The sequence below is a fragment of the Sander lucioperca genome, chromosome 14, assembly GCF_008315115.2.
Source record: "Sander lucioperca isolate FBNREF2018 chromosome 14, SLUC_FBN_1.2, whole genome shotgun sequence".
NCBI lineage: Eukaryota > Metazoa > Chordata > Actinopteri > Perciformes > Percidae > Sander > Sander lucioperca.
The window spans coordinates 9,285,772-9,304,307 of NC_050186.1; the positions used below are offsets into that span (position 1 = coordinate 9,285,772).

At 43.7% G+C, this 18,536-nt stretch overlaps 1 protein-coding gene across 4 annotated transcripts; it reads left to right on the forward strand.

Annotated features, from left to right (window-relative positions):
- The first annotated feature begins 17 nt into the window (after positions 1–17).
- Positions 18–17,882, forward strand: dusp11 (dual specificity phosphatase 11 (RNA/RNP complex 1-interacting)). Of its 4 annotated transcripts, none has more exons than XR_004895096.1 (10): positions 18–322; positions 1,748–1,823; positions 3,124–3,255; positions 3,447–3,570; positions 7,542–7,602; positions 9,051–9,097; positions 9,180–9,255; positions 12,026–12,157; positions 15,467–16,169; positions 17,412–17,882. XR_004895096.1 is itself a non-coding variant. In XM_035991838.1 (10 exons), exons 1-9 carry the CDS (start codon positions 285–287, stop codon positions 16,080–16,082), a joined length of 1,302 nt encoding a protein of 433 aa, XP_035847731.1. In that variant the 5' UTR covers positions 18–284; the 3' UTR covers positions 16,083–16,087; positions 16,135–17,667. The 4 variants fall into 4 exon arrangements, 3 of the variants coding, with proteins under 3 accessions (XP_035847731.1, XP_031143762.1, XP_035847732.1); XM_035991838.1 differs by having other exon boundaries at positions 15,467–16,087; positions 16,135–17,667; XM_031287902.2 differs by having other exon boundaries at positions 15,467–17,667.
- Positions 17,883–18,536: the final 654 nt, after the last annotated feature.

The following is an 18,536-nucleotide window of genomic DNA, read 5'->3' on the forward strand; positions in this document are numbered from 1 at the left end:
TACGTCATTCACACGCGACTGCAGGCACACCGGAGGACGGCAGCTGCCTTCAGTTTCCGAGACAACAGTCGGCTCGCCTAGTTTCTTAAAATATGGAAACTGTTATACTAATATAGTGTTTTTAAATATCCAGAGATACCTTTCTACGTGTAGTCAGTCAGTATAAAGTAAAGGAATAAAGAAATAGTGAGCTGTAAAAGCGGCTGGAGCTACACGTGGTAACGTTCATGTTTGGTGTATTAGGATTGAAATAGTTAGATTAAAAACAGAAGAACTCTTTGAACATGTCCCGATACAACAAGAAGAACGGCATCCCCGACAGGTGAGCATCGCTTTTAACCTCATGTGGTCAGAACATGTCGGTAATGTTTGTTTTTGTTTGTTGTAATAACGTTACATATATCACGTTTCGGTTCTCCGTCTGTGTGAGCTAGCTAACGTTAATTAACGTTAGTTAACTAACGTTAACTCTACACCCGCGAGTTATGCTGGGTCATGTAGTGACATGTAGTTTGTAGTTGTGTGTGTGACTGTGTGTGATACTATGTGTGTGACTGTGTGTGTGTGATACTGTGTGTGTGTGTGTGACTGTGTGTGATACTATGTGTGTGACTGTGTGTGTGATACTGTGTGTGTGTGTGTGTGTGTGTGATTGTGTGATACTGTGTGTGTGTGTGACTGTGTGTGATACTGTGTCTGTGTGTGATACTGTGTGTGATACTATGTATGTGACTGTGAGAGAGACTGTGTTTGTGTGTCTGTGTGTGAGTGAGATACTGTGTGTGTGATACTGTGTGTGTGTGTCTGTGTGTGTGTGTGTGAGAGAGAGAGAGTGTGTGTGTGTGATACTGTGTGTGTGTGTGTGTGTGACTGTGTGTGATACTATGTGTGTGACTGTATGATACTGTGTGAGAGAGACTGTGTGTGTGTGATACTGTGTGTGTGTGTGTGTGTGATACTATGTGTGTGACTGTATGATACTATGTGTGTGACTGTATGATACTATGTGTGTGACTGTGTGATACTGTGTGTGATACTATGTGTGTGACTGTGTGTGTGTGTGTGAGAGAGACTGTGTGTGTGTTTGTGTGACTGTGTGTGTGACATGCACACTTTGCTGGGAAGGGGGGGGGGGTGACTGGTTTTAAGAAGTGGAAAATGATCATTTTATTGATATAATTTTGCACATATTTGTATTTTAAATGCATCTGCTACATTCGGTGCAATGCATCTCTCCTTGTTCTCATACAAGGTTAATGTTTAATTTAATTGTGCATTGTCCCGTTTAAATAAATGACATTACAGACTAAATGTTATACCTTTGAGTATCTGTAAGCAGTGAGCTTGTTAAACTACAATAACATAACACATGTAAAGTCTTCAGATTCCAACTGGGAAACTATAGAGGAGGTGTTGGTAGATCCAATATCTGCTTACTGTCTGGGCCCCAAATACAAGCTTCAGAACGCCTCCCACGGTCCTTTCACATATCTGCATTATTTCATATGATTGTACATGGATTTTAAACCGTAAACAGATGAACAAACCAAGCTAAAGCTGCAGTGTCGCCTCACTTTGCATCTACGTGAATGAGACGTATGTTTGTTTGTTCCTTCACCATTTTTCCTGACATTTTAAAGACCAAACAACTGATCCATTTCCCCAGGAAATATCCCCCGGTGAAAAGCCATGGTCAGTGTCAGCCTGTGTTTGTCTGAGTAACCCTGATGTGTGTTCCTGTCGACAGATGGCTGGATTACGTAGCTGTTGGGAAAAGACTCCCCGGGACGCGTTTCGTCGCCTTCAAAGTGCCTCTGAAACAGGTCAGGAGTTAAAAGATGAACACAGCAGCCTCTGTTTAACCCTCGTCTTGTCTTCCTGTCCACCATCAACTTGTCTTTCCGGGTCCAAATTGCTTTTTTCCCCAACGTTTTTGTCCCTTTTTTTTCTATGATTTTGATGTTTTTTTAAAAAAAAAAAGTTTTTGTCACTTCTTCCATGCCGTTAAAATTACTCATTTTCGTGGGTATATAATATGCTGCAGCTGTTGCCTACATACCTTCTCAGGTCCTACCATGCCAGTGACGTCATCGAAATTAGCAACTTTTAGCTGTGAAGAAGGTTGTCTGGGTTCCGTACTACATACATATATCCTAGGGGTGGGGGGAAAAATCGATACAGCGTAGTATCGCGATATTTTCCGTGGCAATACTGTATCGATACACAGACGCCAAGTATGGATCTTTTATTATATATGTGTTGGTCAGTCTGTCTGCTTGACAATCCCATTTTGCAGCGAAGTGAAGTGAGACGAACAAACAGAGAAATATATCGTTTTAGATAAAACAGATGTCGACAAAGTTTACTTTTGGGGACATCATTTGAAATTGGGAAAAATTTGAAGTTGGAAAAAAGGTAATAAATTGCAATATATCGCAGAATATTGCAGTATGTTTTAAAATCGCAATAATATTGTATCGTGACATAAGTATCGTGATGATATCGTATCGTGAGACCTCTGGTGATTCCCAGCCCTAATATATCCAGCTTATTTTTGGGCAATTTGGTTATAAGAAACCCATATTTCTGATTTAAAAAAAACCTTCAAAACGGGTTAAAGTGTGTGTTTTTTTTGGGGGGGGGGTCACCTGGTAGCTCACCTGGTAGAGCGTGCGCCCATGTTCCAAGGCTCAGTCCTTGCTGCAGCGGGCAGGGTTCGATTCCAACGGGCGGCCCTTTGCTGTGTGTCGTCTCCTCTCTGTCTCTCTCTCTGTCTCTCTCTCTCTGTCTCTCTCTCTGTCTCTCTCTCTGTCTCTCTCTCTCTGTCTCTCTCTGTCTCTCTCTCTGTCTCTCTCTCTCTCTGTCTCTCTCTCTCTCTCTGTCTCTCTCTCTGTCTCTCTCTCTCTCTCTCTCTCTCTGTCTGTCTCTCTCTCTCTCTCTCTCTCTGTCTCTCTCTCTCTCTGTCTCTCTCTCTCTCTCTCTCTCTCTCTCTCTCTCCCCTTTCCTTTCTACAGCTTCCCTATCATTTAAAGGCAAAAAGCCCAAACGTTCCTAATCTTAAACAGTGTTTTTATTCAGCGAGAGTCTGGCTGCTGATGGGACGTCTGTCCGTCTCTCTTTCAGTCGTTGAACCGGAAGCTTCCGTGTTCGGATGTGTTCGGTCCGTGGGAGCTGCTGGACGCTCTGAGCAAAGACGAGCAGCGGCTGGGTTTGATCATCGACCTGACCTTCACTACGCGCTACTACACACTACAGGTACCGTGGTAAATTTGGAACTGATGATGGAATACCAAACCAGATTTTCCAATGAAACAACAATTCCATTTGAACGGTCTCCAGTTGGAATCGGTTCTCGAAGCCCAATCCCAGCTTGGATGCTTGTTCTTTATTTATTGTTTTAGTTTGAAGAGAAACGGACTGAAAGCTGCTTTGTTTTGTGCGTGCAGGACCTCCCAGACTCGCTGCTGTTTGTGAAGATCTTCACAGCCGGACACGAGGTTCCCAGCGACGAAACCATCCTGAGCTTCAAACGTGCCGTACGCAGGTTTCTACGGGAGAACGCCAACAACGGTGAGAGATACACCGGGGCTGTGCGGGTCATCGCAATTTTAAACGAGAAATCCGGCCGATGTTTACCTGGATCTTGATCGCTAGATGTATCCGAGTACTGTCGATAGGGGGGGAAAAAACGACCAAAATCGGTGCTAGCAAACCGGAGTTGCTGCAGCTAATGGCCAGAGCTCCAAGTTAGATAAACTTTGTGCCTCTTAGCAGACACAAAATGCAGTTAAAATGTCTGTGCAACGTGAACAGGGCCCTTACGTGACAACAAGATGCGTTTTCAACTCAGACGTTGTGAAGAAACCGTTTTTAAATTCAAAGTTTGCAGACCTGCCAACATGTACGCATTTTTCGTACTCGGCACGCATTTTGACCCTTAAGTACGCTTGTACGATTGCCTGCTCTCTAGGTATGCATTTTGTTCATGGATGTATGATTTTGTTGCATCTTTCATTTCGCCGGTTTCAGTTTCTATGCAATCTATATGACGTTGATTCTGCCGCTCAGCCACAGCGTATAAGTGGAGTGAAAAGCTTTCGGCCAATCGGAGCGCTGCATTTTAACCCTCCGCCCACCTGCCCCTCCTAGCCACATGCTTCGCACGTTTAATTCAATTCAGTGCCTCAAGCAAGCTAGGCTGGCCGGATAACTGTAGGCTTGTATGCCATGACTGAACCGCCTCATTAAAGGTTCGGAAACCAACTACGGAAACTTGAGCGCTATCGGGAGAGATGGCCTTGAATCCACATGTCCAGGCTACCTCATCACGCGTTCTGCACCGTGTGCAAGACAAACATCGATATCAGTCACGAAGGGGCAACAGGTAACGAACACAGTCCCACACGCAAATACTCGGGTATGGTTAATACGAGTCGGGTATGGCTGCAGCCTGGAGACCTCCCGTCTCATGCCTCTCATGCCCGCTAACGTAACCGTGACTTCATTTAGAAAATAATTCACGATTTCGTAGGCTATTCTGAACATCTGAGTTTACCGTCGTATTCTGAACATCTGAGCTTAGCGTTGGACATGCCCAGGAATGAGACAGGAGGTCTCCAGGCTGCAGCGATACACTCTTGCAAATACTCCCCGCCCACCCCCCCGAAACATAATGATATTAAAAATAAAAGGATGATAAGAAACAAAACGTTCATAGTGTCAATAGGCTAGCCTATCACACCCGCCATCTTTCCCATTAGTTGGGGGCAGTTAGAAAAGTGGTGGAATGGCTAGAAAACTAGAAGGTTTTAGACAGGCCAGATGCTGATTAACTAAGATAAAGGTAACAGTTAGGCTATTTTTAGCCTAATTGAATTTATGAACATAAATAATGATTTTGACATCATAACTGGGAGTCCAGCTGTTACCAGCTCAGTTAATGATGCATAGCATACAGTAGGGCTATTTGCTAGGCCAATGTGATGGCAACTGACATATGCAATGTCACCCATGTCAATCTTTGAAAAGCCTATCTGAAAATATCTGACCCATGTTATTTATTAGCCTATAATCGTGTCTGCCAGGCTTCAATCTTGCGCTTTTTTAATAGTTGCTTTAGGCCTATTTAAAGTTGCTTTATGAGTAAATCATTACTTAGACTACTTCATAGTAATCAGAAGAAGGCTAACCTGTGTTAACCTGGTCTGACTCTCATCTTTAACACAGAAGTACTTAGGCCTGTTTATTAGCTCTCTCTGCCTCCTATTGGTTAGACTAACAAATATATGGGCACAAAATTGGACAGGATATAAGAAAACATTTAGTTTCAGTACACCCTAACCTACGGCCATTCATCCACTCCATTCTTCTACACAGTAATAATAATTTATTGTAATCTAGGAGGTAGTGATGAGCCAAACAATGTATTTGAATATAAATGTTGTACTCATAAAATGTCTTCAAGGTTGGCAGGTCTGAGTTTGTACTGTCACCTAGGACTGGGCAATTAATTGAATTTTGATTTTGGCTCCCAACGATCACCAAGAACACTCTTATTTTGTCTTGTGTTCTGAATGACATCCACACATCCGCCCCTCCTGAAGCCTGAACTCTCTCAGCCTATACAGTAGGGTACACGATATTGACAAAATGTGATTTGCAATATCGATATTAATTTAGATATTTTTTAACATATGTAAAATTACAAAAGTTACGGGAAAATGCATCAAAATAGATTCATAACAAATTAAAAAAAAGGTTTATTTAAACTGACGGGCATATTGGACTGGTCCAATATGAATATATAAATAAGGACCATGTCTACAGAACAGGACATGTTCTACTGGTTGGACAGTATAAATATATAAATAAGGACCATGTCTACAGAACAGGACATGTTCTACTGGTTGGACAGTATAAATATATAAATAAGGACCATGTCTATAGAACAGGACATGTTCTACTGGTTGGACAGTATAAATATATAAATAAGGACCATGTCTATAGAACAGGACATGTTCTACTGGTTGGACAGTATAAATATATAAATAAGGACCATGTCTATAGAACAGGACATGTTCTACTGGTTGGACAGTATAAATATATAAATAAGGACCATGACACCAGAAAATGGTGAAAAATGTGGATCAGTGTTTCCCAAAAAGCCCCAGATGACGTCCTCAAATGTCTCGTTTTGTTCCACAACTCAAAGATATTCAGTTTCCTGTCCCAGAGGAGAGAAGAGACTAGAAGATATTCACATTTAACACGCTGACGTCAGAGAATTTTTGTACTTTACAGATCGCTGCGTTGAAGGATTAGAATTTGAATCGCCACTACAATACTAAAGACGCAGAGCAATCCAACAGCTTGACTGATGCAGAGCGGCCACGGATATCTACGATTTTGCTAGTTCATCCATCCATCCATCTTTGTCCGCTTATCCGGTCTCGGGTCGCGGGGGTAGCAGCTCCAGCAGGGGACCCCAAACTTCCCTTTCCCGAGCCACATTAACCAGCTCCGACTGGGGGATCCCGAGGCGTTCCCAGCTGGACGTGCCTGGAACACCTCCCTAGAGAGACACCCAGGGGGCATCCTTAATAGACGCCCAAACCACCTCAACTGGCTCCTTTCGACGCGAAGGAGCAGCGGCTCTACTCCGAGCTCCTCACTGATGACTGAGCTTCTCACCCTATCTCTATCGCTAGTTAAGCTGCAAAAAAGCAACAAGGCATCCAGGGATGCAGCAGTCAAGACCAGCTTTGTGATATCCCACAAAATCGCCAAAAACAGTAAGCCATTTTCTGAAGGGGAGTTTATTAAAGAGTGTTTTGGTGGACTCGAGAGACGTTTGAGAAAAAAGTTAAAAAAACTTTTATGTGCCGCCTGACATCAAATTAATATTGAGCAGAATTGAGGTTTGTGTCATTTTTCATTTGAATGTTTATGCCGCGGCCGGGAAATGAACGAGCGACGTCAGTGCGTTATAATCGATTACGGTGGGCCACTGCATCGGTGCAGCATCTTCCATGTCCGCATCCATTAGTTGATTCATTTCAACACCTCCTTATATATATTGTACATACTATATACTCTTTGCAAATGCTGCACTCAACCCATTCAGCCTCTTTTTCTTTTCTAATGCAACTGTTATGTTGTATGTATATATTTGTTTTCCTGTATTTATTGTTTATTTCATAGTAATGTTTATTTGTTTGTGTATGTATGCACCTTTCACTAAGGTATATTCCACATACATAAGTGTACTTATTGTGGCATTAACCCCTTTTCTGATTCTGATTACTTAAACCAACGTGCAAAAACTTCAAAAGGATTTCTACCGTTGCTTTAGTCGGACACACTTCTCTGTCTCCAGTCTTTGTGCTAAGCTAAGCCAACCAGTTAACTAGGAACTTTTTGCTGTAAACAGACGGGTGTATTATCAGTTTATCATGTTGTCTCAGGAGGACGGCCGAGTAACTGAACCTCTGTTACAGAAAGAGAGAGAGAATGTAGGAAACCTTGTCTGTTTTCCGTTACAGACGAGCTGATCGGAGTCCACTGCACCCACGGTCTGAACCGCACCGGCTACCTGATCTGCAGGTGTGTACAGTGTGAAGCATCCACACGCTCTGTGTTTAACTGTGCTTAAAGCGTCAGGTATACTCAAGCGCGACACCGTACGCGGTCCTCCTTAGATGGAGCGCGTGCTACGAGCGTGCACGGAGACGTTTACGATTGGCATGGGGTACTTTCCATAAGATCATCTCAGTGCAAATCAAACCAGCTATTAGGCTAACTGACATAAAACCATGCCAATCTCTAGGTATGGTGAAGGGTATGTGATGATGTGGGGGTATGGTGAAGGGTATGTGATGATGTGGGGGTATGGTGAAGGGTATGTGATGATGGGGGGGTATGGTGAAGGGTATGTGATGATGTGGGGACCAAGAGAACTTTATCAGGATGCATAGTATCCTGGATCCATGAAATAACTGGCCTTTCAAAATAAAAGTCTGCCTGCCTCTATGGGAATTTAACATAGGGGTGTACTGACTTATGCCCCCTGTATTTTAAGGAAGAACATTTATTTATTTACGATACATTATTCATTCACAAAGAAAATTGGTATCCTCAAAGGTTGGATTTTTCCTCATTTTTTTTATTAAGTCATTAAGATCAATTTCCAAATAATTGGCAATTGCCTGGCAACAGTAATAAACACATCCATGTTGACCGCAGACGTGCATTTATCTTCTCCAATCATTAAAGCAATACTATGTAACTTTTCCCGCTTCGGTCCCCCTGCAGGTTGTCTCATTGGAACTATTGAAACTTTAAAGGAACACGCCGACTTATTGGGACTTTGTCTTATTCCCCGTATCCCCCAGAGTTAGATAAGTCCATACATACCCTTCTCATCTCCGTGCATGTCTTAACGCTGTCTGACGCACCCACCGCTAGCCTAGCTTAGCACAGATCCTGGAGGTAACTGGCTCCATCTAGCCTAGCTTAGCACAGATCCTGAAGGTAACCGGCTCCATCTAGCCTACTGCTCCCAATAAGTGACAAAATAACGCCAACATGTTCCTATTTACATGTTGTGATTTGTATAGTCACAGTGTGTACAAATAACAAGGACACATGACACACAGTCATCTTCTAACGTATACATACTGGGAACTATATTCTCAGAAGGCGAAGCACTGCTACTTGAGTGATTAGCGCAACACCTGAAAAGCACCGCCGTTACTCTCTGCTCCTCGCCACGGGGCTTCTCAGGTGCTGCGAGCAAATCACTCCACCCATCATACCTCCAGGATCTGTGCTAAGCTAGGCTAGCAGATGTTTGTACAGACGAACCTGCTCTTCCCAGCTGACCGTGTTGAACTGAAAGCACAGCGCGTGCAATGGGCGCGTAGCCACAAAGATCCAGAGGTGCACGACCTCTCGCCACGACAGCTTGCCCAGCCTTCGCGCCGGGAACACCGCGGCGACCGTAAACTAAGCTTTAACCGTGTTTGACCGCCGTGTCTGTGTCTGACCTGCAGGTACCTGATCGACGTGGATGGGATGGATCCTAAAGAGGCAATCAAGTGTGAGTGCTGGTGTTCTAGTTTCTTATTTTAACGTGCGTTTGGCTCATTTCAGAACCAACGTAAATCTTGTTTTGTTCTCAGTGTTCAACTCGTCGCGGGGCCACGCCGTGGAGAGACAGAACTATCTGGACGATCTACAACGGGGGCCGAAGAGGAGGTGATTACATCTCAATCACTTCCAGAGTGCTGTCTTTTGTTTATGGTTATGTATGGTTTGCACTTTGCACAACAACATGTCCTATTCATTGGGTAGCTTCTGTATTTTTTTTCAACCTGGACCCTGTTTTCCCGTGTTTTTGTGTCTACGTGACTGATGGAAACAACAAGCTTTTGAAATTGGTCCGGTATTAGGAAAAAGAACACTGGGTCGTATTTTAACGATCTGAGCACACGGCGTGAAGCGCCTGGTGCAGGTGTGTTTAGGGCGTGTCCAAATCCACTTTTGCTAGTTTGACGGTGGTAAAAAGGGTCCGTGCGCCGGGCGCATGGTCCTAAAGGGTTGTACTTAGTGTCTTCATTAATCAGAGGGGTGTTTTGGGCGTAACATGAAATACATGAAAAACCAATCTAGAGGTGCAACGATGAATCGATGAATCGATTAAAAAGTTGTCAACTATTAAATTAATCGCCAACTATTTTGATAATCGTTTGAGTCATTTTTTTTATTAAAAAAAATCAGATTTCTCTGATTCCAGCTTGTTAAATATGAATATCTTCTAGTTTCTTCTCTCCTCTGTGACAGTAAACTGAATATCTTTTGAGTTTTGGACAAAACAAGACATTTGAGGACGTCCTCTTTGGCTTTGGGAAACACTGATCAGCATTTTTCACCATGTTTCGACATTTTTATAGATCAAACAACTAATCGATTAATCGAGAAAATAATCAACAGATTAATCGACTATGAAAATAATCGTTAGTTGCAGCCCTAAACCAATCAGAGATCATCTCCCATTCCCTTTAAAAGCCAGGCACGTTTGTAATCTTCTGCATGTGTGTGTGCTGCTGTGCGTCCCTGTGTGTGTAACAAGCATAGTGTGTGCGCTGTGCACGAGCCTAGGAGCATTTTACTAATGCTCTATTAAAATAACAATGAAATGCTGCGTTACTGACTTTAGACCAGGTTTTTGTTGGTCAATGGTGCCATCACTTCCCGCTGCCTCAAGATAGCAATACGCCCAGAATGCACCTGAACACACCTCCCTGTAAGACCAGCACGCCCAGAATGCACCTGAACTCACCTCCCTGTAAGACCAGCACGCCCAGAATGCACCTGAACACACCTCCCTGTAAGACCAGCACGCCCATGGGCGCAAAGATGGGCGCAGGTGCATTTGCTATTTAAACGACGTGGGTGCTGGACAGTCTTAAAATAGCAAAGACACCGGGTGCAAAATAGGGCCCTAAAAGTTCTGTTGTTGCCGCTGACAGACTCAGATTATTATTCTAAGTGTCTGACAACATTATGAAAGGATCCCTACAGAGATAGACCTTTTATGGCGCTTTTCCATCACATGGTACCAGCTCGACTCGCCTCGACTCTACTCGCCTTTTTTGGTTTTCCATTACGAAAAAAAGTCCCTGGTACCTGCTAACAGGTACTTTTTTTAGTACCTCCTCAGTCGAGGTTCCCAGCGAGCTGAGGCGAGCCGAAAAGGTGACGTGAAAGCGACAGACAGGGGTGTCCTGAACAAACCTGCTATTTTTAAACAGTTTAGCCAGCTGTTTTTGTTTTGCTGCCTCCAGCTTCTTTAGAAACTAAATGTGTCTTCTGGCAACAACACACCTTCCACGTTCTGTGTGTGTGTCGCGTTAGGTCACAGTAGTTTACTGCGGCGCCGCTTGTTTCAGTTCTGCGGAGGCTCCAGCAGAGTTTTCGCCGTAGCCTGACTACACACACACATGCTGGCTCGACGCACACACCAGCGCACAAGTATAAACATCAGGCCACTTACATAGGCTACACAGGCTACGGAGAAAGCTCTGTGTGGAGCCTCCACAGAACTGTAAAACAAGCTCAAGTGGCCTGATGATATACTTGTGCGCTGGTGTGTGCGTCGAGCTGGCAGACGACCAGCCACGCTGAGGCGGTACTAAAATCTGCAATGGAAAACGGACGCACAGTGTGTCGAGGCGAGTAGAGGCGAGGCAAGTCGAGCAGGTATCATGTAATGGAAAAACTCCTTTAGTTAAAGAGTAAGATCCTTTTAGTTTAACATGAAACAGCCCCGAAACCACCATCGCCAAACTCACCAGGCTCCATGTAAATAATCAGGACTTTTAGCGTGTATAGAGCCATCATATTTCCACCAGACTCCATGTAAATAATCAGCACTTTTAGCGTGTATAGAGCCAGCATATCTCCACATGTAAATGGGTGAATTAAGGGTTTATTTCAACCAAACCAGAGTGGTGATTGTTGGAACAGTGGAAAGATGAACCAAGACGGCTTTTGATAGTTTTATTTAGTTTCTGTCCACTTTGAATGAAGTGTGTTTTACGATGCGAAAAGTACTGATTATTTACATGGAGTCTGGTGTAGTTTGGTGATGGTGATTTCGGGGCTGTTTCATGTTAAACTAAAAGGATCTTACTCTTTAACTAAAAGGTCTATCTCTGTAGGGATCCTTTCATAATGTTGTCAGACACTCAGAATAATAATAATTTGGGCTCATTTGAATACAATGTGCCAAAATGTAAACGTCAACAACACCCCAACATCGTGGGAAGTGTCAGTACATACAGTACATCATAACTGTCTGCTAGGGGTGTAACAATACATCGATCTGGATCAATGCATCCATTCACACACACACACACACACACACACACACACACACACACACACAGCCCTACTGTGTGCTGTAGTTTGATGTGATCATCCGGTACGTTTATTGATCTGTCCCCGTGTGATCTGTCTTCAACAGTAACGTGGGGATGGAGGAGTCCGAGCAGGAGCCAATGAGAGGCCTCGCCGCCCAGCGGCCGAGCTACGCCGCGTCGGACTCTGACAGCCGAGACGAGAGGCGGCCGCGCTTCAATGACTCCCGGCACCAAAGGTAAGGAGGAGAAACGCCACTTCAGAAGAGCGGCGAGACAAGAACGCTCCATCAGCGCCTGCAGTACGTTGGTATGTCTGCTTATTGTGATGTCATTTCCCGGAGTATCTTCAAATCCTTCATATCCATAAAATCAGTACAAACTGAGCTAAAAGGTCACGTAAGTCAATACGCCAGAATAATTCATAAAAGTATCAAAATTGGGTCATAAATTAAAAAAAGAAAAAAATGCAAAATTGGACATGTTCAATCAAATTTGACTAAATAATTACAAAAAACATATCAATCCGAAAGATTTCTAACGTAGAAACACAGACAAAATATTTCTCAACTCTCCAGAAGTTATTTGAACTCTGAACATCTTTTAGTTTTTGAGAGATACTCATTTTTATGAGCAGAATGTGAAGGCATTTCAACAGTTTCATCTGGTGTCACGCGGGTTTACACCGAATGTCAGTGGTGTGGTCTAATTTATTGTAGTAGGTAAACTGTACCACATACATATACATATGTATTTATTTGTACCGTCAGTCTCTCGCTACGTACACACTGCGCCCAGTGATATGGGGGTCCATAAAAGATGAGAAGAGTCTCTCTGCGTGTTCTGCAGCGTTGTTGAGTTTGCTGTCACATTACTCGACCCCGCAAAAACATACAGCTGAAGTGAAAGTTCTGTCACAAAACTATGTTGTTGCATGACGTGCTGACGTCATCACGAGCGTAAAAAACCCATGACGTGAAAGACCGAAGCCTCAGCTTTCTGCTGCAGGGAGAGCAACCACTCGAGCTGCTGTGGTTTTTATTTTAGACCGATTTAAACAGGATCACGGAGACAGATAGTTTAAAATCCTTTTTCACTCTGTTCTAACAAAGGTTGTTAGTGAGTTTAATTTATTTCAATTTTGACTTTTCAATTTCATTTTAGTTTCAGTTTTTCAGAAAGGTTTAGTTTTTCTATATTTAGTTTGAGTTAGTGTTGGTCCGAGTCAGGTATCATGTAGCTACACGTACAGACAGAATACATGTTGCAGAATAGCCAGAATGTTTCGGGCCCTCTCTTTTACCTGGCGCAGCGCAGCGCAGAGCCCGGGCCAAGTGTCTTTGCTAGTTTAAGACCGACGCAGTTGTCAGTTTCCCGTCCAGCCCCCGCGTCGTTTAATTAACAAATGCACCTGCGCCCATCTTTGGGAGGTGTGTTCAGGTGCATTCTGGGAGTATTGCTATCTTGAGGCAGCGGGAAGTGATGCACCATTGACCAACAAAAACCTGGTCTAAAGTCAATAACGCAGCATTTCATTGTTATTTTAACAGAGCATTAGTAAAATGCTCCTAGGCTCGTGCACAACGCGCGCACACTATGCTTGTTACACACACAGGGACGCACAGCAGCACACACACATGCGGTAGATTACTAATAAAAATATTACGGTGCAAATCCTCCATCATAACAGCAATGCTCCAAGGTCCAAACGCGCCTGGCTTTTAAAGGGAATGGGAGATGATCTCTGATTGGTTGATTGCATGTTACGCCCCAAACACCCCTCTGATTAATGAAGACACTAAGTACAACCCTTTAGGACCATGCACCCGGCACGCGGACCCTTTTTTCCGCCGTCAAACTAGCAAAAGTGGATTTGGACACACCCTAAACACACCTGCGCCAGGCGCTTCACGCCGTGCTCTTACATCGTTTAAATAGGGCCCTGAATGTTGTGAAGCAGCACAGCGCCATCTCATGTCAGGCTCAGTGTCTGTGGTTCAATGTTCAATGTTGTTTCAGTTTAGTTTTTCTTGAAGGTTTTAGTTTTAATTTAGTTACAGTTTACTAAAAAATAATTGTTTCCCTTATTGTAAGAGCCAGGTATAGTTCTGTTATTTTGAAAACATTTCTTTTGGTCATATACGGTAAATAGGGTGCATGCACTTTTTAATAAGCAGACATTCCAATGGGGCCAAGTATAGCCAAGCATATTTGCATAATGCATACTGTACACTGCTGTCGCCATTTGGGCACTCGCAGGTGACATGCTAAGAATGAATAATTGTTTGATTCTTACCCTTGTATGCATAAATTAAATGACTAACTACACAGTTTTGAGAAAGCTGTACATATAGTATACCACACAGTACATTAATCAATGTAGGACATACAATTCCTGTGTGTGGCTACTAGTTGGTGCACATCCCAATGCTAACATTACCAGTACTAAGTAAGCTGTATCATTGAAGTCCATCGGTCGCACTCTGCATGCGGAGGAAGCAGTAGTAATATCGGTTTACCTGGTTGGGTTTGTGATTGAGAGACGGGGTGACGGGGGAAGTCCAATTTTTGCCTTTTGGTCACCATTTTGTATGCCAGTATTACAATTATGGGATGTATTGGATAAGATAAGAAAATATATAAGATATACTTTATTGCCCCCGAAGGGAAATTAGTTTTGGACTCTTTCTGTTCCGAAGCTTTCCAAAGACAACACAAAATACAGAAAATAAGCATCTCTCAACACATACTCTCATGCAACACAAAACATTTTCTCATAGACATTAGACAGGTACCTATATAGTAAGCACATGAACTACTCCTTTTAAGTGGCATTCTTTAATTGGTCTAAAAGGGCTGGAAAAATGGTGGGACAGTGGATACAGTGGATCAAGTATATGACGACCGTCTGGCAAAAATGACACAGAAAATAAGGAGGGACCAGGTCACCCTCTCCATGGTAATCTGACTGGTGGGGTTATAGAACGTAGTGGTAGGCTAAGGCCTCCTGTGACACAAACTAAGCGGTATGCTTTCAGTCTTTTATACCTCAGACTATCAGAGAGCACAACAAGCACTTTAAACGTACATTTTTATAAATTCTGTACTATATTTATGTATTGTATTTATTGTATTGTATTTATGCTCTATTTTTTATGGGCATTAAGGCGGGTATGAGCACTGTAATTTCCATTTTTATGGATGAAATAAAGTTGACTTTAATTTTAATTGAACAACCCTGTCGGCTGCATTCTCCACAATAAGTGTAGCACAGTCCTTGCCCAATGAGATATTGCACAACTAACATATTGCCCAACCCCAATAGCCTACGTATTGCACAACCTCGTTTGTGTTAATGCAAATAAATCTACAAAACACAGTTGGATCCGTGGTCATTATCAGCCAGCGCATCTGGCAAGTTAGTTATTCCCCTACTCAGCCTCTCGGCGGCTAAAAGTTGAGTTTAAGATTGTCGCCTACACTTCATTTTAGTTGTCGTTTACTATAATAACCCCGGTTCTAACACTGTCCGTCCTTCTCTCTTTCAGCAGATCTTTCTCTCCGAGGGAAACAAACCAGCGCTCACACCACAACCGTCACCCACACGGCGGCCGCGGCCTTCTTCCCAGTCCGCCATTACTGCCTCCATGGGCGGCGCCTCCACACGCGGCGCCTCCACACGCGGCGCCTCTCAACCCGTACCGGTGGACGGCCCCTCACGTTGACAGCGCGTGGAGGAGACCGCCTCACTCAGACGAGTCCAGAAATCTTCCACCGGAGGAGACGAGATCCAGATACGGTCCATCAGAAGAGAGCCGGTCCAGGTATCTTCCACCGGCCGAGGCAAGATCTAGATATCCTGTACCGAAAGAGACAGGATCCAGGTATCTTCCCCCGGCCCAGACAGGATCCAGATATCCCCCACGGACCGAGAGCCGCTCCAGATATCTCCCACCGGAGCGGGAGAGGAGGCCGCCGTCCCGCCTGCCGGAGGACAGACGGAGAGATCCTGCTCCTCCTCCGTCCCTCCCTCATTACTCCGCACGCTGGGCCAACGAGTCCAACGGCGACAACAGACGAGAGGAGTGGCCCGCTCCCAGAATGAGACACCCCTCCTCCACGCAAACACACCGACACAGAGTCAACGCGTTCGACGACTACTAGAGTTTGAGATCCTGAGACACTGAGATCCGCCGCACAGTTATTAACGCTGTGGTGTTTGGTTTACAGCTTCATCAGACTTCTTTATGGGTACATTAATGGGACAATGAAATAAATTCTCCTGCTGTGATTATTCTACATGCTTAGAGAGAGGCAAAGGGTTTCCAAATTCAAGCTTAAGTTCTAGGGGTGTCACGATTTAGATTTTAAACCAAAAAACGGTCAAAATGAGCTTTCCATTTGGAAATCAAAAGCAGGATCGGCGACTCTCCCGGTATATTTCTTTCTCTCTATTTTCGCCTACTTCGCGTACGTTTGAATAAAAAAAAAAAAAACCTCTGTGTTTTTCTTTTAGTAGCTTACGGTAGCATATGGCTAAAGACAGGGGAACTAATGTTAGCTTATGGGTAGACACAAGGAGCGACAATGGTAGTGAGTAGTATTACAGACAAATGTCTTAAAAGCTGGGCTGGGAGTTTCACCGGAGGCCGAGATCCGTTACTAACGGTGTGATGTTTGGTTTACAGCTTCATCAGACCGCTGGGAGCATCACTACACAGACTTCCTTCATCAATGGGAAATTCTGAATGAAATTCTCCTGCTGGGATTAGTCTACGTGTTTGAAGAAGCAAACGTTTTTTTCCCAGTTAAGGCTCAGGTTCTAAGGGCGTCCCGATTTGGATTCACATCGTAAATCGATTGAAATGAGCTTTCCGTTTCGTCTATCGAAATCAGACGCAGGGTCGGCGATTACCCTGGTATTTTTTTTCTCTCTCCACCCCCAACTACTTGCGCACGTTTGAAGAAAAACACAACCGACGCGGCGGTATTTAGCTGCTGGTAGCGTGCAGCTAAAGACACGTGGTAATGTTAGCTTGGCGGTAGCCTGCAGCTGCTCTTTCCCAGACACCGCGGCGACTGGCGGAGTCGGAGATGACGGAGAAACAACAGAACTGCAAAAATCCTTCCCCGAAGTCACCGTGTGGCAACATTTAGCCTTCCCCCGTGAGTGAGTTTAGGAAACAAACAACATGGGTCAAGCCGGTGTGCTCCGACGGGACTCCATGGTGCATTCATGTGCACCTTGTTAAACTAATGGTGCAATCAATCGCAACTTATAAACACTCAGAAACCCAAACTGTTGTAATATACCCTTCTGCCTTTTAGTGTTTTTCTTGTTTCTTGTTTTTTCAAATTGAATGGAATCGTGACACCCCTAATAGGTTTACATGTTTTTAAAATATATTGAAAGAGATTTTGGTTGTTGGCTTATATTAATGGATCGGTTTCAACTCCTTTCTTTACTGAACTCTGCTGTTTATTTCTGCCCAGCGTGCGGGTGTTGCAGTTTCGACGGCCGGCTCTACGGCGCAGCATTACTGCATACGAGAGGGAAAATTAGAGTGTGTGAATGTGAGAAATGAATTGGCTGAGACGCGAGCTGGCAAAGATAAAAAGCTCCGATGGAAACGAATCTGTGGAGCAGCCAAAGTCGCTCGAATCTCCTAAAGTTCCACCTTTGAATTCCCTCTCTGTGTTTCCTGGCCGCGCTGCGGCGGATAAATGGAAACAGAAAGAGGGAATTTGTTAAAAAAAAAAAAAAAAAGACACAAAGCTACAAGTTTGGTCCGGTTTTTATTTTTATTTAGTTGCGATCTCTACGTGCCTTGTTGTGTGATGAATGCTGATTCCACTCTGCAGAGAGAAGAACTGTTGACATCTTCATGTCACGTTTTATTGGTTTTTATTGGCCTCATATTTTATGTATTTTATTTCCCCCACTAAAGCGGCTTCTTCTCTTCTCTTCTCCTCCGTCTAATCAGAACTTCAACAAATGATTGTTTTCATTATTGATTCATCTGTCGATTACTTTCTCGATTAATGGATTAGTTGCTCTTACTATAAAATGGCAGAAAATGTCAAAAACATCACTTTTCCCAGAGTTTTTAAATGTCCTATCAATCAAAGATATTTACCCTCATGAAGACTCAAATATTAAGCAGATGTTTGCATCTGAGTGTAATGTGAAACATTTTTGTTTAAAAATGAGTGCGGATCGGGCCGCATTTTTCTGCCCGGCCCGCGTCCGACAGGCATTAAGATATTTCTGTCCGAGCCCGACCCGATCCCGACACACATCTCATTTTTTTCCTCATACTAATGACATGTACGTTTGTTTGTGTGAAAGCTTTTATTAAGCAACTGTAGGAAGGCATTCAGAAATGTCAACAGATGAGGTCATCAGCTCACACGGGGCTGCCACATGTAGTCTAATATGCACGTGTTTCGCTACATAATAAGCTGTTTTAAATTTAAAATGATCAATGCCTTATCGCTACCCTGAGAAGTCAGACCCACATCCAGATGTTGGGTCTGGGAACTCACCATTGGCTGGGCTCAATCCGAGGGGCGGGATCAACGGTTGTCTTTGAAATTCTCTCTGCACGCAATAGGATA